The sequence below is a fragment of the Dendropsophus ebraccatus genome, chromosome 2, assembly GCF_027789765.1.
Source record: "Dendropsophus ebraccatus isolate aDenEbr1 chromosome 2, aDenEbr1.pat, whole genome shotgun sequence".
Lineage (NCBI taxonomy): Eukaryota > Metazoa > Chordata > Amphibia > Anura > Hylidae > Dendropsophus > Dendropsophus ebraccatus.
In genome coordinates, this window is record NC_091455.1 from 21,763,595 (window position 1) to 21,786,716 (window position 23,122).

The window sequence follows — 23,122 nt, forward strand, 5'->3', positions numbered from 1 at the left end:
AGAAAAAATGCCAGTTTTCCCACTAATAAGCATCAATTCTGTATGTAAATAGTTCAATGTTTGTGAAAAGTAACAAAACCCGTTTCCTACTGATGTTCAGCTCATACCTGCACCTGATAAAAGACCCTGGTAAGTGGACCTTCACTAAAAGTTGTTGAGTACCCCTGACCTACAGTGTTGATCCAGAGGAAAGCAGTTGCTCTCCCAATCTACATGCTAAGCCAAGTGCTGGAGGACACACATACTCATGCACTGTCCCTATCTACTTGCTGATCTGAATTAATCAGGACACACATTCTCAGTCACTACCCCATCTACCTGCTGAGCTCAGTTCTGGAGGACACACATGCTCAGTCGCCGAGTGCTGGAGGATACACATATTCATGCACTGCCACATCCGCCCACTGAGCTGAGTACTGGAGGACACACATGCTCAGCCATTGTCCTTGTACATGGTAGTATAGCCGACAAGACTCTTTTTCTACTTGTTAGGATTGTATAGTTAAGCTATACAGTAACAAGAAGCTATTGTCAGCTGCCAGAGGCAGAAGGACACTGATTCAGCACATGGAAAAAAGATGACAAATCTGTATTTTTATGCTATAGCTATTTGCGCCTTTTATAACCCTTAATATGAACATGATGCCTGGGATAACCCCTTTATAGGATTTTATAAAAGATCTGTTTCGCTTATACCCTTATAGTATCCTGCCCCGCTACCACCTGTGTGGCACAATAGTAAAGCCTGGAAGAAGACCGCGCATGGCCCATCCACAGTATTATAATATGCTTCTTTATTTACCTGGCTATGTAATAGCTTCATTTACCTTTATCTCTTCTTAATCCCATTGATGAAACCTGTCTGTACGGGAATTACCTCTCAGCGCCAAGATCCGCATGATTTATCGCTTGTAATAATATGTCCTGAAGATTCCCGCTGATGTTCAGTCACCTCAAAGCACCTACTGTAAAATCAGGTTTTGGCAAACTTTTATGTGTTCAGTATTGTCCCAGCAGCGTCCTTTAGTATTGCACTATATTACCGCGAGTCTTTTACATGTATAGAGTAAAGCACAGCGTACAGAGTTCTGTTTATAATGTCTTATAACAATTCTCATCCAGAGCTGAATTCATAATTCTGCTACCTTCTGAGCTCATGTGTGTCATCATCTCCTACTGGTTCACAACACCCCCCCAAGCTCCCCCCATAGATCACAAAAAATGGGAAACTACTTTCCCACATACTGGTTGGCAGATATTAGCAGAAGATCTATAGAGTGGTGGATAAGAAAGTGTTGCCCTTCCACGCGGGGTTATCTATAGGGGTTGCGGAGGTGGAAGCTGCCTCTAGGCCTAAGGGCCCCTCTGTACATAAGAAGACTCTCTAATAGCAAAGATCAGCTTTAGCGGTATACTTAGGGTACAAACCCACACACTGTATACGCAGCAGATACGCAACAAATACGCAGCAGATTTTATGGTGAAGATTTGATGCTGTGTTCAGTTATTTAGATCTAATCTGCTGCATATTTGCTGCGTGTTTGCTGCGTGTTTGCTGCGTATCGCAGCAGTAAATACGCTGCGTATACGGTGTGTGGGTTTATACCCTTAAAGGCAAAGTCCGGCAGTTTTAAAAAACTGTCAGCCGGCAGGGGCAGGGAACAACATAATAACCAAGCAGTACTTACCTCTCCCCATGAAACACCACTCCACCGGCTCCCTTCCCGATCACTGAGTGGCTGAGCAGGCTGTCAATCAGCTGGGTCGTGACATCAGCTGAGAAGATGATCCCGGAGGCCAGCAGGGGTCCTGAGTGGCGATCCGATGCTGGACAGGCACAGGGACAGGTGGGTAAGTAGTGGTGGTTATTATGCCCCCGCCCCTGCTTTTTCCAAAAATCATTGCAGGTCGGGACTTCTTTAAGCTGGCCAATCCCGCTGCTGGTGGCAGGTTTCTGCTGACACTACGAGGTGTATGGGGGACTCTTAACTCTCAGCCAACAGATAATATTTGTGAAGAGCAGAGTTGGGCATGATTGATTTTTACTGCCTGAACATTTTTGTTCTTAGAGGAATAAACCAGCGCCAGAGCCGTCTGGCTGCAGCTTACCCCTCTCAGAGAGAAGACAAATGTTTAAGAACACCGCTCGTTCATGTGTGTGGGGAGGACAGGAGAGACAGCTGTCAACTGAATGATCGTTATTAAGGGTGTAAAGGCACCTTTGGGTGTATGGGGGCCTCCTGACACCCCCCTGACAGATTATATTGGGGGACAGAAAGTTTGATTGTGTTGGATTTTTACTGTCAAACCCTATTGTTCTGGGAGAGAGAAACCAATGCCAGAGCTGTCTGGTTGTGTTCATAACACAGTCATTGAAAATGTATGGCCACCTTCAGAACTAAGGAGTCTTCAGAGATACTGTACTGTGAAATATTGGGCCCACTGATGTAAATGATTCCGGGGGTCATTTCTATCCAAAATATAAGCAGATCCGCATTATAACATTTTTACACCGTTGTATCATTGGACATGTGTGTAAATCATCTCATGTGAAAAACACCCTAGTGATAAGCAATGGCTTGCTCAAGATAGGGTTGTCTTCTAATGGACCCGTCAGAGCATGGGCCCATCGTGGTCTAGACCAACTCTGTAAACCATTGTCAACCCTCTTCGTCTTCCAGGTCCCAACGTAACTCGTGTGACTTTTTGACATGGAATAAGAATCTATATATAGTGCTATACCATCTGCAAAAGTCAGAAAACACCCACTAAGTTCTATACATTAAAGTATGGTTCACCTCTGGCAAACACTAAATACGACCTCACCCAAAAAATATATTACTTTTCCTCAGTCTGCAGCTCCTTGACTTTTAACAAGGCAATAAAACGGTACTTTTCAACATTCTTGCATTGGCTTCGCTCAACAGTGGGATTGGTACATGTGGAAACTTGTCAGATTTCCATCACTCGGCAGCAGCGGTACACTGGCCTCCCTATTTGCATATTTACGGCATCCAATAATTTCAAACTTGCCGAAAAATGCAGTAAATTGATATTATTTGTAGAATAAGGGGGCAACCTATGAATATTAGCTTTGTAAATCATCAGGATCCTAAGGCTTGTGTTTTTTGGCATGAAATCCCGCCTTAGCCCCAAAAGTAATGAAATCATCCGTCACCTACTCGTAGGCCCTGTAGCAAGCTACTATTGGCCGGGACATCGCTCCAATGTTAAGTCTGTATGTGCTGTAAGCGTGTAATAACCCCAGCAACAGACTTGGAGAATGAATGAAACCATTAAGACCTAATTAACTTCCAAAAATTCGGCTAAAAAATTCTGGAAATCCAACAAGCTTTGGACCATTTAGGCGTCATGTTATCGCAGATGCTAGACCACTGGATGTTGCCCCCAATACTGTTCCATTTCCAGCTCTTTACTGGGCAAGAGTAAAGAAGTGTAGAGTTGTGATGTGAGGCATGAGAACTTAAGCATTACTGCCACTTAAGTGTTACTGCCACTTAAGCGTTACTGCCACTTAAGCGTTACTGCCCAAAAAGTTTTGATCAGTTGGAATCTGGAAGCGAAGACCGCCACTGATTGTTAGCTATAGCCAGAATAAGCTTGTGGCTGGTCACTTTACTCCTTGCTCGGTGCTGAATCTGATATGTAGTAAGGATGGACTCCATAGACTTACAATGGAGCCTGTCTCCTGCAACAAGTCATTTCGAGTTTCAAGCCAGGGAGTGAGGCACACAGCTGTAAGCTTCCATTGGTTATATCTAACAATCGATGGGGGGTCTCTGCACCAAGATTCTGACCTACCAAAACTTTACAGATGAACAAACTGAGTTTTTCTTTCCAAAACTTTTGCAAACAATTTTGCAAAAAGTTTATTAAGATGGCAGTTGCACAATAAAGTACACAAAAAAAAAAAAAAACACGATCCACAACCACCCAGTGTCCTTCTGTGCAACTCCAATGTCTCTAGCTGCCTCCAGCCCACTCAGCCACTGACTGAGATGGGACAATGCTGTGGCCAGTGATTGGCTGAGTGGGCTGTCACTCTCGTCTCAGGAGTTAGTGTGCTCCGCCGCTGGCCGAGCGGCTGGAGGCGGCTATGGGGGACACTGGAGACCAGAGAAGAAGGACTCTGGGGGAGATCGTACAAGTAAGTAGAGATGAGTGAACTTGCCGAACCTAACTTTTAAAAAGTTTGCTCATCTCTACATAACTTGTCTGTGTGACTTTTTTTTAAGTGACAGTAGGGGCCTATTACACGGGACAATTATTGCATGGAAAATTGGTGTGTATGCAGGTAACGTCTGTCATTGATCACATCTTTTGAGTTGACCATAAAATCATTGTTAATCACTCGCTAAATGTTCGCTAAATGTACCGTACACAGCATTCATTCTTCTGATGGGATCAGAAGGAGTAAACGAACATAGTAACTATCATAGTAACAATCGCAATGAACGACTATCATTCTCTGTGTTGTGGTGAACGATTTCAGGTCATTCATTTTTAAAAATCACTTCTTCTAATAGGACCCTAACTCTTTCAAAGCATGGCCGGTCACTAATTAATTCTAGTATTGCCTTTTTCAGACATTTTGTCAGCGCCCATGCGGAACAACCCTCAGTTGTATTGTACGGCAAGCAGACAGTTCTACACTGAAAGGTTAAGACTTTGGTGACTCCTCAGTGGATGTCCAACTCATGTACTAGAGGGGGATTTCCCTTTGGGACCTCATCTATTAACCAGCAGCTCAAATTGGGGACTCTCTTTCTAGAGGAACCAGAAGATCTGGAGATCACATGGACAGCTCATTTATTTCAAAGATATCGGAATGCTTTATTTCTACAGATGTCAAAACCAGCTGAAAATTATAGACTGATCATTCAGAGACAACTCATGCGTCGAAAATGGAAAATTCCTTTAAGTTGACAGTACACATTAGGTAAATGTCGGCTGAACTGACGGTGGCCATAAACCCTTCTATAAACTCCAGGATGGCAAAACTCACATTCCGGTTGTTTAACCTCTTGGATGCCACATTCAATGGCAAGGACAACATCTAGTGTGTTTGACAGAGGATCGAAGCTTCCCTTGTCTCTTTGTCAGCTCATCTGCTATTTTCCCATTCTCTGCATAAAAAATTATAAAGTAAAAAAATATATATATATCTACCCCAAAATGGTATTAAACACCTACATCCCATAAAATAAAGCTTAACCAACTAATCATATGTATATGGTGCCAATAAAATTAAGGTTTGTCCCAGAAAAAACAAGCCCCTATAACACTTTGTTGACGGGGGGATTCTAGCTCTTGGATACATTGATGATTTTTTTTTCCCCAAACAACTTGGTCCTAAAGGTCCAAAATAGTCCTTTGTGAATTATTGGTCTATGTACCATGATAATATTTTGGAAGGTTTTATGGTTTGGTGTTCCCGACTAAGAAACATTTGTTATTTTTATGATACAGCCCATTTTGTGAAGAATCGTGGACTTGTTGCCCATTTGGAAAAGGTATTCCAACTGTTCCGGCTAAATCGGGGCTTTGTCTTTCAGCTTGTAGTATAAAATTTACCTCTGGTGTTTGACCTGGCACGTCCTCCACAATACATCTAATAAGCCCTGGTGTTGCCCTGCATTAAAACATATCTTCACACATCACAATGTTGACTTTACTTAAAGGGGTTTTCCAGGAAAAAATGATTTTTGGCATTAGGAAAGGGTTAACCAAGGTTAACCCTTTTCTAATATACTTCCCTAACATTACTTGTCAGCTCTAGGAGATCCCCCAGCTGGTCACATGACTTGCCTGCTCCTGAGTTTCTGGCTTCCTGTCACATCCCGGACCAGAAACACAGTGTTTCCGGTTCGGTGACGTCACTCCTGTCTCTGCATGTGTCCTCTGATAGAGCTAGACGCTGCTGAGTCCTGTGTGTGGAGAGGGGGAGGGACTCAGGTGTTGATGCTTTCTGATTGGCTCTCGGCAGCAGCACAGACATCCACAGTCTCTCCGTCTCCAGAGTGAATCTCACCATGCTGCAGCAGGCTGTATCCCTTCTAGACAAGGAGCAGTGAGAGTCACTCTGGGAGGGAGATGCTGTGTGTCTGTGCTGCTGCCGATCTGATAGTTCTCTCTGTCACACCACAGAAATCATCTCCACCCTGTCCTAAGCCACCCCTCCCCCCTCCACACACACAGGACTCATGGGATGTCAATGTGAACTATAGATAAAGCTGCTGCTGGTGTCCTCCTATGTCTGTGGAGGGAGGAGGTCGGGACAGGGGTGGAGAGGAGCTCTGTGTGGCAGAACACTGGTATGGTCTATGTTCCAACAGCTTCTCCAGCCTCTGCCTGTGGAGCAGGGTAAGTGTCAGGATTACCAAGCTCTCTGACCAGGGTTCACATCCTGTCACAGTTTGATTTTTTTTTTTCTTTTCCAAAGTGCTAAATATTATGGGTATTGTATTTCCTCTACAAAGAAGAAAAACTGAGGTATTATACAAACAAGATGAATTTTCAAAGAAAATAATGCTCTACTGACAATACCTATTGACCTTCTAAAACTGCCCTGGATATCTGTATACATGTATTACCTAACCAAGTCTATAAATAAATAATAAAACCAAATCTATTTGCAATAATAATCATAATCATAATAATATAATAATAATCATAATAATATAATAATATCATAATCATAATATCCAGGGCAGTTTTAGAAGGTATAGAGTCAATAGGTATTGTCAGTAGAGCATTATTTTCTTTGAAAATTCATCTTGTTTGTATAATACCCTGAGTGTTTCTTCTTTGCAGAGGAAATACAATACCCATAATGCTTAGCACAAGCCATCACTGGAAAATAAGGGCCCGTTAACAAGGCGGAATTGTCCGCCGCAGAATGCCGCCAGCCTCCGTGTCATAATGACGCTCTATGGGAGGTGCGGCTGCATTTCTCGGTGCTGAAGAATGAACAAGTTCATTCTTCAGCGCGGGGAGAGGAGCGGCACGCGCCTCCCATAGAGCGTCATTATGACACAGAGGCTGGCGGCATTCTGCGGCGGACAATTCCGCCGTTCTTACTCTGTGTTAACGGGCCCTACGACGGGGGGAAAAAAAAAAAAACTCTGTCACCAGACCCGAACCTTTCAGTGAGCACAGTAATCCTGACACTTACCATTGCACCATAGGCAGAAGCTGTGGAAGCAAGAGGAAAATAGTCCAAAAAAAATAGATCTAATTCTATGCCTAGGCCAGGTTCAAACTATGTAAAAACAACGGTTGCATTTCATAACAACTAAGGCCATTGTTATGAAATACGGACGTTGTTTTTACATAGTGTGAACTTGGCCTGAGGCTGCAGCACATGTGGTATTTGATTAGCTTGTTATACACTGCAATTCCAACTCTGGCCACTGGGTGTGCTGCATATGTAAACAGACAGAGCAGCTTGTAAACAAACAATACAAGATATAAAAAGAGCTTTTTCATCTCAAGAGAAGCTGATAGAGAAGAAAAATGTATATGGGGAGGTTTGTCTTGACTTAGGCAATAATGCTAGAGGATTTTTGAAAAAACATAAAAATCCTGGAAAATCTCTTTAAGTTTCTAAACATTAGTGCTTCCCAAACAGGAATCAAAGTGTATTCAAGGGGCCAATGAGGCCAAGAATCTCAGCCTGGCAACACTCATGAGATATGGGATGCTTGGCCCACCCATTAAGGCTTCCTAAATAGGGGTAGGGTTTTCTGGGGGGGGGGGGGGGGGGGTGTTGAATTGTTGTAATATATAGTAAAGACCCAAACATGGGGTCTTGTAACTCTGGTCTTGAAACATCTAATTAGTATAGAGGATGTTAATTCAACTGACTAGGGATCTGGACTTTTACATAAGTGATGAGCGAACATGTGTGAAGTGTTTGTATGAACATGACGCTAATTGTTCATGTTTGCCGATCACAAACAATTTATTGTGATCGTTTCTTTTACTGTCAGAACAACATGCCCCGCTATCAGGTCCCCAGCAAATTACACACCGCAGTATCAGGTCCCCAATATATTACACACCCAAGTATCAGGTCCCCAGCACATTATACACCCCAATAATAGGTCCCCAGCATATTACCCACACCACTATAAGGTCCCCAGCATATTACACACACCACTATCAATTCCCCAGCACATTACACACCTCAATATTACACACCCCAATATCAGGTCCCCAGCACATTACATACTCCATTATCTTTCCAGTATGATACACATTCCAGTATCAGGTATCCAGTATATTACACACATGACTATCATGTCCCCAGTATATTATACACCCCAATATCAGGTCCCCAGTATATTACACACCCCACTATCAGGTCCCCAGTATATTACACACACCACTATCAGGTCCCCAGTATATGATACACACCATTATCAGGTCCCCAGTATAATACACACACCACTATCAGGTCCCCAGCATATTACACACATCACTATCAGGTTCCCAGCATATTACGCACACCACTATCAGGTCCCCAGCACATTACACACCCCAGTATCTTTCCAGTATGATACACATTCCAGTATCAGGTATCCAGTATATTACACACATGACTATCATGTCCCCAGTATATTACACACTCCACTATCAGGTCCCCAGTATATTACACACACCACTATCAGGTCCCCAGTATATTACACACACCACTATCAGGTCCCCAGTATATGATACACACCATTATCAGGTCCCAAGCATATTACACACACCACTATCAGGTCCCCAGCATATTACACACACCACTATCAGGTCCCCAGCACCTTACACACCCCAATATCAGGTCCCCAGCACATTAACATACTCCAGTAACTTTCCAGTGTGATATACATTCCAGTATCAGGTATCCAGTATATTACACACCCCAGTATCAGGTTTCCAGCATTTTACACACCAAAATATCTGGTCCCCAGCACATTATACACCCCAGTATCAGGTCCCCAGTATATCACACATCCCAGTATCAGGCTCCCAGCATATTACTCATCCTGCAGTATCTCTACATGTATCTCAGTGATCTGTCTGATAATAATTTCCCAAACATTGGTCTACTGGGGGCTTATAGCAGGAAAGACAAAAGTTTCCCAAAAGGACAAAAAAATTTCAGCGGACCTTCCATGGTATAAAGATTCATAATTATTGCTATATATATGGCGAAGATTCAATGATGGATGAGTGTGACTTTATTTACAAGTGTACACCATATTAACCCAAATCACCATGGCTAGGTATTGATCCAGGCAATTGTTTTGGGGAAAAAAAACATATTTCCTCTGATCACTGAAAATGTTGAAAGAAAAGCAAAAGAAAAAAAGAATCAAAAAGTTTTATAATCACTAAGGATATCATAGAAAATCCCTACACACCCTACCCATAGCTGGGGACTCCCTCAGGTTTGACCTCCTTGACCCGTTGTTTGCCATTAAAATACTCAAGAAGCATAATGACATTTTTGCTCAGACCAATGCAGAATTGTGGGAAGATTGCAATGTAACTGAAACAACAGAAAAACAAATTCCGGCCATCTGGGAAATAAGTGTTACATCACTGTATAAAGCTTTGCATGTGAAGATAGTTGTCCGGGTTAGAAAACCCATTCTCGTACATTCTGTAGGAGTCTCTGCCAGAGGCGTAACTAGGATTCATGGGGCCCCATAGCAAAAAAAATGTACTGAGCACCCTCTCCCCTACGCACAATACAAAGCAAATAAAAAAAAAATTATATATATATATATATATATATATATATATATATATATATATATATATATATTCGATGATGTGCAAAAAAAAAGAGGCAAAACTCTGAAGATGGCAATGTAGCTGCTTTTCTCTCCAGACAGTGAGCAGCTCATCCCTCCTCTATCACAGCAAGAAATCCCAGCACAATTCATACAGGGAATCATACATACATTATCAGTTCTAGAATTGTCTTTTTTAGACTCTTTGTCACCGCCCATGCGAAACACCCCTCAATTGTATCATGCACTAAGCAGGCAGTTCGATACTCAAAATTGTGTCAAAATTGTGATTGACAGGGCCGCTTTTACCGTGGGCTACCAAAATGGGCCTGTTTATACTATTCATATCGGAGAATAAGTAGATAACTAGGTGTTTTATTGTTCACAGCTATGTGCAGTAAACCCAGCACAAAACTCTAGCAGCATCTACAGTCCTGCCTACATGGAGCTGCACAGCATAGGCATAATAAAAGAAAAATTATATGGCATACGCATTGTATACTGCATTGTATACTAAAAGTCTACTGCAAGGCATACACTGTATAAAAAAGTATACTGCACAGCATAAACATTATAAAAAGTATACTGCACAGCATAAACATTATAAAAAGTATACTGCACAGCATAAACATTATAAAAAGTATACTGCACAGCATACGCATTTAAAAAAAGTATACTGCACAGCATACACATTATAAAAAGTATACTGCACAGCATCCACAATATAAAAAGTATACTGCACAGCATACACATTATAAAAAGTATACTGCACAGCATCCACAATATAAAAAGTATACTGCACAGCATCCACAATATAAAAAGTATACTGCACAGCATCCACAATATAACAAGTATACTGCAAGGCATACACTGTATGAAAATGTATACTGCATGGCATACACTGTATAAAAAAGTATACTGTACAGCATACACATTATAAAAAGTATACTGTACAGCATACACATTATAAAATGTATACTGCAAGGCATACACTGTATGAAAATGTATACTGCATGGCATACACTGTATAAAAAAGTATACTGTACAGCATACACAATATAAAAAGTATACTGCAAGGCATACACTGTATAAAAAAGTATACTGTACAGCATACACAATATAAAAAGTATACTGCACAGCATACACAATATAAAAAGTATACTGCACGGCATACACAATATAAAAAGTATACTGCACAGCATACACAATATAAGAAGTATACTGCACGGCATATGCATAATAAGTGTACTGCATGACATACACGTTTTAAAAGTTATACTGCATGGCATACTCACTATGAAAAGTATACTGCATGATATACTGTATGTATTATAAAAGTAACACTGCACGGCATACACAAGATAAACAGTATACTGCATGGCATACACTATATAAACAGTATACTGCATGGCATACACTATATAAACAATATACAGCATGGCATACACAATATAAAAGGTATACTGCATGGCATACACTATATAAACAGTATACAGCATGGCATACACAATATAAACAGTGTACTGCACGGCATACACAATATAAACAGTATACTGCATGACATACACAATATAAAAAGTATACTGCATGGCATACACTATATAAACAGTATACTACATGACATACACAATATAAAAGGTATACTGCATGGCATACACTATATAAACAGTATACTACATGACATACACAATATAAAAGGTATACTGCATGGCATATGCATAAAAAACTTTTAGCTAGTGTGAAACCAGCCTCATACATGGTAAATGTATATGGACAGCGCCATATAATTACAATCATCATAGAAACATCATACACTGACGAAAAACAAATGTTTTACACGGGAAAGATGACATTATTCCTGCAAAAAAGTAAAAATAACAAGAAAATATGTCCGGCCATCATAGAAGTGTGATGTAAACCCTGCAAAGAAATCTTGTCTGTTATACAGTATAATCTACTATAATCCATAATCTGGTCAATCAATGGAACAATAGAAAAAAACATAAATATATATATACACACACACACAGTTTAATGACAATAAAGAGTCATACAATAGCCCAATGATGATTCTGTTGCATGTAATGCAGGTATACATCAGATGACATATACAGTATACACACAGCTACATGAGAGTATACAGCTACAAGTGACTGACCTCTGCACACCAGATAACAGGAGACAGAATACTGATAGAATATAATGATGAATAATCAGCCATTACCTTGACTCTGTCCAAGATTGGATAAGAAAAATGTCACCGCAAGGAGCGACACCAGGACCATGGTGTGTACGCCGCGCTGCGTCCTCATTGTATCCACTGGAACCCAGTCAGCAAATCTGCAAATATAGATATATATTTCTGTTATCAATACAAAATAGGTGGTATGGCAACAAAGATGTTGCAGAGGTAAGTTGGTCAGTGCCCTGTTTCATTGGGTACTGTGGTGTTTTATGGTACTTAAAGGGGTACTCTGGAAAATATTTTTTTCTTTCAAATCAATAAGTTAGTCAATAAGTTATATAGATCTGTAATTTGCTTCTATGTAGAAAACTCCAGTCTTCCAGTATTTATCAGCTGCTGTATGTCCCACAGGAAGTGGTGTATTCTTTACAGTCTGACACAGTGCTCTTTGCTGCCACCTCTGTCCATGTCAGGAACTGTCCAGAGCAGTAGCAAATCCCCATAGAAAACCTCTCTTGCTCTGGACAGTTCCTGACATGGACAGAGGTGGCAGCAGAAAGCACTGTGTAAGACTGGAGAGAATACATCACTTCATGCAGGACATACAGAAGCTGATAAGTACTGGAAGACTTGTTATTTTTAATAGAATTAAATTACAAATCTATATAACTTTCTGACACCAATTGCTTTAAAAGATTTTTTTTTTTTACAGGGATAATAACGCATTGACATGACATGCACCAACATTCTAGGTCCTCCAAAAATAGAGAGGCAAAAAATGAGTCACTGTAAGATAACACAATATCCGCCATCTTACTGGAGACTACAGATATTGACAATTTGGGGCAGGGGTCCTCAACTGGCGGACCGCAGATTCCAGCTGTCTGGACCCTGGCTGCAGCTCAGTATACCTGTATACTGTGTGTATACCCATGTGTATCAGATACCTGCATGCGGTACATGGGGCAGTGTGGCTTGATCAATTCACATACAGAATTCTGATGTTTTTTATGCAGCCGAGGGGTACTAGTATCAGCCATAGGTGTGAGGTGCAGCACTCTTTTTCTTCCCTGAACCATACCTGTATACTGAGCTGTGCTGCTCCCTTCTGCGGGGGTCTATATACTACTGGGGGAGCACACAGCGGGGGCTATATACTACTGGGGATCACAAAGAAGGGGTCTATATACTACTGGGGGAGCACAAAGAAGGGGTTTATATACTACTGGGGGAGCAACAGGGGGCTATATACTACTGGGGGAGCACAACACGTTTACTACTGATGTTCAGCTCGGGCCTTCACCTGACAATAGACCCCGGTAAGTGGCCCTTAACTAAAAGTTGTTGAGTACCCCTGCTTTAGAGGATGCATAATACATCTAATCCAGTGATCTCCAACCTGTGTATCTTCAGCTGTTGAGAATTTGACTCCACTTTCTTTGTCCTCTCTGCTGACCTCTCCTGACACTTGCTGTCATAGCAATGTCCACCTGTCCCAGACTTTGAGCCTTGTACTGTCTATTAGTATACAGTATAATAACATCAATAGCATTAAGGGGGATACCAGAGGCCAGACCCCCATCGGTCTTTATAATTGTATTTGCCTACCAAACTGAGAAAGAATGCTTATGTGAGAGTCTCAATTGCATGATGGATATCTTATCTCTATTGCCGGCTTAAAAGGGTGATCCAGAAAAAACAAACAAAAAAATCAACTGGTTTTAGACAGTTATATGTGTAATTTACGTCTATTTAAAAGTCTTCCAGTACTTATCAGCTGCTGTATGTCCTGCAGAAAGTGGTGTATTTTTTCCTGTCTGACACAGTGCGCTCTGCTGCTGCCACCTCTGTCTATGTCAGAAACTGTCCAGAGCAGGAGAGGTTTTGGCTGCCATCATTTTATCACATACCTCTATGTTTATGCAGGAGATTTGGAGTTCTAGGTCCAGGTCTTATAAAGCGATCAACGATTTCTCGTTCGGTCGTTAATCGTTAACTGCATTTCAACCGAACGATTATCGTTTAGATTCGAACGATTTAACGATAATCTGAACGATAATCGTCCGGTGGAATAGGGCCCTTACACTGGGCTCCATAAAGATGCAGGAAGAAATACCTCAGGACAGATGGACTTATGCCCCTATTCCACGGGTCGTTTTAGAGGAGCAAATGAGCGCTATTAGCGCTCGTTTGCTCCTCGTTCCCCGCTCGCTGCCGCCGCTATTCAACGCGGCTGCAGCGAGCGGGTGAGTGCGGGAGGGGCGGCGGGGAGCTGCGGGGGGGCTGCCCGGGTGATCGCTGATCGTCCGGGCAGCCCATAGGATATAGCAGCGTCTGCTGCCGATGCTCCTATTCAACGGAGCGACGGCAGCAGATCGCTGCTATATCAGTCGCTTGTTTTTCAACATGTTGAAAAACAAGCGACTGCAACGATCAGCCGACATGAACGATGTCGGCTGATCGTTGCACTCTATTCCACGGAACGATTATCGTCCGTAGCGGTCGATATCGTCCGAAAACGAACGATAATCGTTCCGTGGAATAGGGCCATTAGGGCCCTATTCCACCGGACGATTATCGTTCAGATTATCGTTAAATCGTTCGAATCTAAACGATAATCGTTCGGTTGAAATGCAGTAACGATTAACGACCGAACGAGAAATCGTTGATCGCTTTATAAGACCTGGACCTATTTTTATCGTTGCTCGTTCGCAAAACGTTCGCAAATCGTTCGCATTGAATAAGACATCGTTCGGTCGTTCGCAATAGATACGAACGCAATAGCGAAGAAATACGGAAGAAGAAACGATCGCAATTACGATCATAAGTAACGATTATCGTTCCATGGAAATGAGTGAACGTTTTCAGGTCTTTCGCAATAGCGGTCGTTTGAGATCGTTAATCGTTAACGATTATGCTAACGATAATCGTCCGGTGGAATAGGGCCCTTAGGTTCTATATTAGCAGGATACAGGCCGCCACTATTATAGCTTTGTCCATTAGGTCATGTAGCTTATGTAACTCTCCCACTCCCAGGCATGATGGAAGTTGTAGGCTACAACAGCTGGAGAGCCACGGGTTGGGGAACACCGCCTCAGGTGAACAGCGATCCCTTCATTGCCACGTGTCAGGGGGAGATTTATGGATGTTGTGTAACCACTGACAGATACACTGATACCTGATTCTATATACTGTGCGAACCTCCCATAGATGACTGGCAGCGGCAGGTTATATCATTACTGTATGATGCACCAGGTAGCTGAGCTGAGGTTGTCATTCGGCACAATGGATAGGATGATAACCCCTAGTTATCCTTATACATGGTGGCTATGTTAACACATCGCCATTTTGAGGCCAAATAACGTCCGTATTTTGATAATAGCTGGCGTTATTTCTTAAATCACTGCCGTCATCATCAAATAGCAACCGTTAGTTGGCCTCAAAATGACGTCCGTCCTACAAGACAGCCGCAAAACTACAGCGTGTGAACATAGCCGGTGACTGTGTTACTACAGCCCACAGGTACCACAATGGATGAACTGGATACAATGGGGGAGATTTATCAAACATGGTGTAAAGTGAAACTGGCTCAGTTGCCCCTAGCAACCAATCAGATTCCACCTTTCATTCCTCACAGATGCTTTAGAAAATGAAAGGTGGAATCTGATTTTTTCTGTTATACAAATAAAGCTGATTCAACGTATAATATAACATTCAACTTTCTCTGTGCTTTAATTCTTCAAAGATTTCTCGATGTCACGATTGTTGTCAGTAAAGAAAGATCACAGCAATATGGTTTGGATGACTTTTTTATTCATGGACATATCCTAGTGGAGGCCATAGATTCCGCTCCAGGTGCACCCGCCATGATTGTTTACCCAGACACAGCGCCATGCATACAGATGTGGCTGTACCTGGTAGTGCACCCGGACAGACGAAGCCAAAGAAAGATAGATAGATAGATAGATAGATAGATAGATAGATAGATAGGAGATAGATAGATAGATAGATAGATAGATAGATAGATAGGAGATAGATGGATAGATAGATAGATAGATAGATAGATAGATAGATAGATAGATAGGAGATAGATGGATAGATAGATAGATAGATAGATAGATAGATAGATAGGAGATAGATAGATAGATAGATAGATAGATAGATAGATAGATAGATAGATAGGAGATAGATAGATAGATAGATAGATAGATAGATAGATAGATAGATAGGAGAGATAGGATAGATAGATAGATAGATAGATAGATAGATAGATAGATAATAGATAGATAGGAAAAAAATAGATACTGTAAATAGATTGCATATTGCAGGAAGGATCAGCACCACACACTGATGCAGCAGAGATGAATTTGTCCTCATACTCTCTGGATCTGCCTCATAGGGTCACGTCCGTCTAGATCAGGGATGGGAAACCGTCGCCCCTCCAGCTGCAAAACTACAATTTCCACCATTCCAGGACAGTCAAATCTTTGGTCTGGCAGAGTGCACTTTCCTGTAGATGTAGCAGAGCTGAGTTTGCCATTGGTCTCTTTTGCACTATTGATTATAGGTAGTATTGTGGTGACTTTGTCCTGACAAGTATAAGCGACTCCTGTCCCTTTAATCAATGGGTTGATGCCTAGAGAGCGATGTGTCAGGGCGGAGAAGCTTCCACACATTCATCACCGACACTTACTGACGAGTGGATTCTCACATTCATAGCTTCAGGCCAAAACACCTTTTGCAGTGGAATTCTTGAGGAAACACTCATCTCTGTCTTCAGGTGGAACAATAAACCTATCCTGCCCAGAACAGCAGAGAGGAGGAGGTGATGGAGCCTGGGATCTTACTAACCTCTGCTCACCCTCCTCCAAGATGGGGCAGATAAAATACCCTAAGAGCCTCAGCAATATATATGGCCATTCTGCATCTCCGATAAGACTGTGTGCAGGAGCCCAACCAGTGCAAACACCATACCTGGGGGATCAGAGGGAACCTGAGCCATAAACGCCACTTATCTGTCAATAAAGATAGAGCAGCCCATCGCCATAGGTATTCCACATAGTGCATTAGGCTGCTCTCAAGCAAACACAACCGTAGCACAGTGCAGTCTATAAGAACCTAAAGGGATTGTTAACATTTTTTTTTCTTTCAAATCAACTGGTGTCAGAAAGTGCCAGAGATTTGTAATTTACTTCTATTAAAAAATCTGAAGTCTTTCAGTACTTATCAGCTGCTGGATGTCCTGCAGGAAGTGATGTATTATTTCCAGTCTGGAGAGCAGTAGCAGTTTTCTATGCGGATTTGCTACTGCTCTGGACAGTTCCTGACATGGACAGAGGTGGCAGCAGAGAGCACTGTGTCAGACTGGAAAGAATACACCACTTCATGCAGGACATACAGCAGCTGATAAGTGCTAGAACACTTGAGATTTTTTAATATAAGTAAATTACAAATCTCTGGCACTTTCTGGCACCAGTTGATTGGACGGAAAAAAATGATTTTGGGTGAACAAACCCTTTAATGACAAATCCAGCTCTGCTACATGTAAAGTAGTGGCACGATGTGCTATAAGAAACATGTATATATATTGTAATCACTTTGGTCATCAGTATAAGGAGACCTCAAGCACACAAGGGTAATGTGATTCCAAGTACTATGAAGCCAGTATATGGCAGTCACAGTCTTCTCTGGGGTTGTAGTGTACTCCTGTATGTCTCCAACTCTTATGGAATCCAACAGAGAATTTATTGCTTTTATGACAGTATACTCCTATACCACCCTCTGCTACATACAGTGCCATATGGAGACACTATAATGTGCCACACAGTTATATGTGAGTACACCATACTGTGCTACATAAAGACACAATACAGTATGAAGTCACCATACTGTACTACACAGAGTTACCATACTGTACCACAAACCATGGCAGATCATAATGTAGGTGGTTTGGGTGCCCACCTGGGGCCCAAAGGCTCCTGAGAGACCCATGGCTGTCAAAACCGCCCACATCGGATGGCATCACCCAGACTGATGTGCAGTGTTGCAGCACCTGTCCCAGATTCCTGGATGAACGAACTATTAAATTGTATGTGCACCTTTAAGACGCACAAGCAAATGACTGAGTGCTGAAAGGCACCTGAGACTTTGGGCCAGAAGACAGAAGGAGGACAGTCGCACAGGAACAGCAGCAGATATGAGGGAGTGTGTGTAAGATAAATTTCTTTTTTTTTTCATCTAGTCATGGGTAATCTACTATAAGGGACTACACAGGGGACCAGCAACTATACGGGAGATTACATAGGGGCCCATTTACTATAGGGGAATTACACAGTGGGCCATCTACTTTAGAGTGACTACACAGGGGGCCATCTACTATAAGAGACTACACAGGGGACCATCTACTATACGGGAGATTACATAGGGACCCATCTACTATAGGGGGATTACACAGGGGGACATCTACTATAGAGTGACTACACAGGGGGCCATCTACTATAGAGTGACTACACAGGGGACCATCTACTATACGGGAGATTACATAGGGACCCATCTACTATAGGGGGATTACACAGGGGGACATCTACTATAGTTACTACACAGGGGGCCATCTACTATAGAGTGACTACACAGGGGGCCATCTACTATACAGGGACAACAAAGAGGGGGCTAAATACTATAGGGGGACCTAGACAGGTGGCCATCTACTCTAGGGTAACTACACAGGGGGCCATCTACTATTGGGGGAAAACACAGGGGCCATCTACTATAGAAATATCCAAAAAGGGGTGATCTACTATAAGGGGACTACACAGGGGGCCATCTACTATAGGGGGAGTAAACAGTGGGTGCTCTACTATAAGGGACCTACACAGGGGGCATCTACTGTATAGGAATTACACAAGGGGGCATCTACTACAAAGGGACTACACAGGGGGCAACCAACTATATGGGAATTACACAGGGGGACATCTACTATAAGGGGATTACACAGGGGTTTATCTACTATAGGAGGGCTACACAGGGGGGGCATACACTAGAGGAGGACAACACAGGGGGCCATCTATTATAAGGGGACTTCACAGAGGGGGGGCATTTTTTCAAGTGTTTTCCTTTTTTTTCCTATAACATGGGTTCGATCATGCCCAAGTCATCTCATAAACACAAAAGGTCAGAAAATAAGTAAAATGTAACAATAGGAGAAAAGAACAAGAAGCTGCCAACAATACAATGTAATGTGCCAGGCTGGCGGATTCCTGTGTGTGCAGCCTGGAGCCCAGGACTCTCCACAGTCCACTAGAGCCGACAGTCATACAAGTCTGATGCAGGGACCAGCACGCCTTAGCTGCTGAGCAAAACCAGAATGTCTATGTAGCAGAGCTGAACTGGTTATGGACATATGTACGGTCGCTATGCTTCTGTAACTAATAAGTCACAAGTTATAGTTCAAGCTCTGTTCACATTTGCATCGGTCAAATTTGGTCATCTATGACATAGAATTTAGAATTTGAAACCCTGATAGACCCCGACAGACCCCCTATATATGATGTCTGTCTCCTTTTATCTGTAGTCAAGAGTAAATCCACAGATTTTATATTGTGATGAATTGTGCCAAATCACACAGTCAGCTCTATAAATCTATTTAATATCTATCTCCTATCTATCTATCTATCTATCTATCTATCTATCTATCTATCTATCTATTATCTATCTATCTGTCTCTTATCTATCTATTATCTATCTATCTATCTATCTATCTCTTATCTATCTATCTTCTATCTATCTTCTATCTATCTTCTATCTATCTTCTATCTATCTATCTATCATCTATCTATGTATTATCTATCTATCTATATCTCCTATCTATCTCCTATCTATTATCTATCTATCTCCTATCCATCACAATTTTATTAAAACAACATTATTATAGTAAAGCATCTATCATATACCATTAATAAGCAGGTGTAGATGAGCTGAATTTGTTTGTAAATCATGATTACTCTAAGAGACAACATAAAAAGGTTCACCAGCAGTCCTATGTAAAAGCACACAGAATGGCTAATAATACCACTATAAATGCCATATCCAGCCCTCAGCTCTGCTACATCCATGCACACACACTATGTTACTGCTGCTGAGAAGTGAAGGTTTCTTACCAGTAAAGTCATGAGGGATTATTAGCTGGGATAAGGTCAGGTCCTGCAGAAAGTCAGAGAGAAGTTGGGCTTTGTGGTGAGGGTCTCCTGTGCCTCCCCCAGGCTGAGGTGTGAGGGTCCTTCCCCAGGCTGAGGTGTGAGGGTCCTTCCCCAGGCTGAGGTGTGAGGGTCCTTCCCCAGGCTGAGGTGTGAGGGTCCCAGCAGCTGCTCCCAGCTCCTCAGCACTGGATCTGATAGAGAAGAGGGAAAGAGGGAAGAGGCAGCAGCGGCCAATTATAGAATAGAAGGTGGATGGAGGGAAGCCTGGAGCTCATCCTCTGCCCCTCCTCCCACCATCACCTTACCAGCCCTGAGGGATGGCAACTGCAGAGGGACCGAGCTGTGCCAGCTGGGACCCCACCTGTGCCAGCCAGGACCCCACCTGTGCCAGCCAGGACCCCACCTGTACCAGCCAGGACCCCACCTCTGCCAACTAGGAACTCACCTCTGCCAGCCAGAGCCCCCACCTGTGCCAGCCAGAGCCCCCACCTGTGCTAGCCAGGACCCCACCTGTGCCAGCCAGGACCCCACCTGTGCAAACCAGTGCCCACACCTGTGCCAGCCAGATCCCCCATCTGTGCCAGCCAGAGCCCCCACCTGTGCCAGCCAGGACCCCACCTGTGCAAACCAGTGCCCCCACCTGTGCCAGCCAAGACCTCACCTGTGCCAGCCAAGACCTCACCTGTGCCAACCAGAGCCCCCACCTGTGCCAGCCAGGATCCCAGCTGTGCAAACCAGTGCCCCCACCTGTGCCAGCCAGGACCCCACCTGTGCCAGCCAGGACCCCACCTGTGCTAACCAGAGTCCCCACCTGTGCCAACCAGAGCCCCCACCTGTGCCAGACAGGACCCCACCTGTGCCAGCCAGGATTCCACCTGTGCCAACCAGAGCCCCCACCTTTGCCAGCCAGGACCCCACCTGTGTCAGCTAGGACTCCACCTGTGCAAACCAGTGCCCCCACCTGTGTCAGCCAGGACTCCACCTGTGCAAACCAGTGCCCCCACCTGTGCCAGCCAGGACCCCACCTGTGCCAGCCAGGACCCCACCTGTGCCAACCAGAGCCCCCACCTGTGCCAACCAGAGCCCCCACCTGTGCCAGACAGGACCCCACCTGTGCCAACCAGAGCCCCCACCTGTGCCAATGAAAGCCTCCACCTGTGCCAGCCAGGACCCCACCTGTGCCAACCAGAGCCCCCACCTGTGCCAGACAGGACCCCACCTGTGCCAGCCAGGATTCCACCTGTGCCAACCAGAGCCCCCACCTGTGCCAGCCAGGACCCCACCTGTGCCAACCAGAGCCCCCACCTGTGCCAACCAGAGCCCCCACCTATGCCAGCTATGACCCCCACCTGTGCCAACCAGGACCCCACCTGTGCCAGCCAGGATCCCACCTGTGCCAACCAGAGCCCCCACCTGTGCCAGACAGGACCCCACCTGTGCCAGCAAGGATCCCAGCTGTGCAAACCAGTGCCCCCACCTGTGCCAGCCAGGACCCCACCTGTGCCAATGAGAGCCCCCACCTGTGCCAGCCAGGACCCCACTTGTGCCAACCAGAGCCCCCACCTGTGCCAGCCAGGACCCCACCTGTGCCAACCAGAGCCCCCACCTGTGCCAACCAGAGCCCCCACCTGTGCCAGCTATGACCCCCAACTGTACCAACCAGGACCCCACCTGTACCAACTAGAACCCCACCTGCGCCAGCCTGGACCCTCACCTGTGCCAGCCAGAGCCCCGACCTGTATCAACCAGAGCCCCCACCTGTACCTGCCAGGACCCCACCTGCGCCAGCCAGAGCCCCCACCTGTGCCTGCCAGGACCCCACCTGCGCCAGCCAGAGCCCCCACCTGTGCCTGCCAGGACCCCACCTGCGCCAGCCAGAGCCCCCACCTGTGCCTGCCAGGACCCCACCTGCGCCAGCCAGAGCCCCCACCTGTGCCAGCCGGAGCCCCTCACAGTGCAGGAGTGCTTCTATTAAAAAATACAGACCAATAACAGCACAAAATAAGATATAGATTTGTGAATAAATGTCAATATAACTGACAGATTTTTTGGAATTTGATGTAACTCTAAGTATTAGATGACTTTGCCTTTTCTTTTTGGCCTTTTCTGTCACCTGTTGCCGCCCCCCTGCAAGGTGCTGCCCTAGGCACCGGACCACGGGTGCCTAGTGGTAAATGCGGCCCTGGGAGGGTTACCTTGGTTACTATAGCTTAGACTTGGTGGATAAATAGGGTTTCAAAGAGACAGACCTGTTCTAGGGACTTTGCAGTTTTCCAGCCTTTATAAGGTACGTGTGAATAGGTACTTGATGTTACTGAAGAGACTTGACGCTGTCAACGCTCACTATCATGTAGGAGGAAGACGCATGGACACACTGACTTGGAAGCCAGGAAGATGTGGACGGTGAATGGGAAACCCTCTATCACTTCACCAATCTGACAGCAGGCACTAATAAATACAGAGGACGTCCTGCTGAGACTTTGAAGACACGTATCAGTCCTTATGGCTGACTGGAAACAGGTTAGGGGGCTAAAGATGGAGTCTGACAGGATTACTGAGGTGACGTAGGGAGGTTAGATGTGACTCTGGCAATGCCAGACTACCAACTGTCACTGAGGAGACCGCACAGCCCTTCTGGGTAAAAGGTGGGCGGAGCTAGCTTTCCCCTGGCCAATCACTAGAGTGTGATAGGTTGCAGGGGAGGAGCACTGATCAAGCTCAACACTTGTATTATTAGAGATTAATACATATCAACATATTAAATAAATACATAGCAGAAAACAATACCACTACAAGAGAGCTAAGGAAGAGCAGCAAATACATAGGCCCTAATACAGACTGTCTAAGGTTGCCAATAGCAACAATACATCTCCAGACGCCTGACAATAAATACCGTTCTGGGCCATTACGCTTGGATGGGGCTGGCAGGGCAAGTG

The 23,122-nt window shown here is 44.1% G+C and overlaps 1 protein-coding gene across 4 annotated transcripts in view; it reads right to left on the reverse strand.

Annotated features, from left to right (window-relative positions):
• The window catches only part of COL14A1 (collagen type XIV alpha 1 chain), a 115,522-nt gene extending 92,695 nt beyond the window's left edge, over positions 1-22,827 (reverse strand). For 2 of the 4 annotated variants that reach the window (XM_069957152.1, XM_069957150.1), the window contains exons 1-3: positions 22,436-22,826; positions 20,148-20,377; positions 12,031-12,146 (exon numbers count right to left, since the gene is read on the reverse strand). In XM_069957152.1, coding sequence (XP_069813253.1) covers positions 12,031-12,118 — 88 coding nt within the window. In that variant the 5' untranslated portion in view covers positions 12,119-12,146; positions 20,148-20,377; positions 22,436-22,826. Of the gene's footprint in view, positions 1-12,030; positions 12,147-20,147; positions 20,378-22,435 lie in introns of all 4 variants that reach the window. The other 2 variants (XM_069957147.1, XM_069957148.1) reach the window with 2 other exon arrangements.
• Positions 22,828-23,122: the final 295 nt, after the last annotated feature.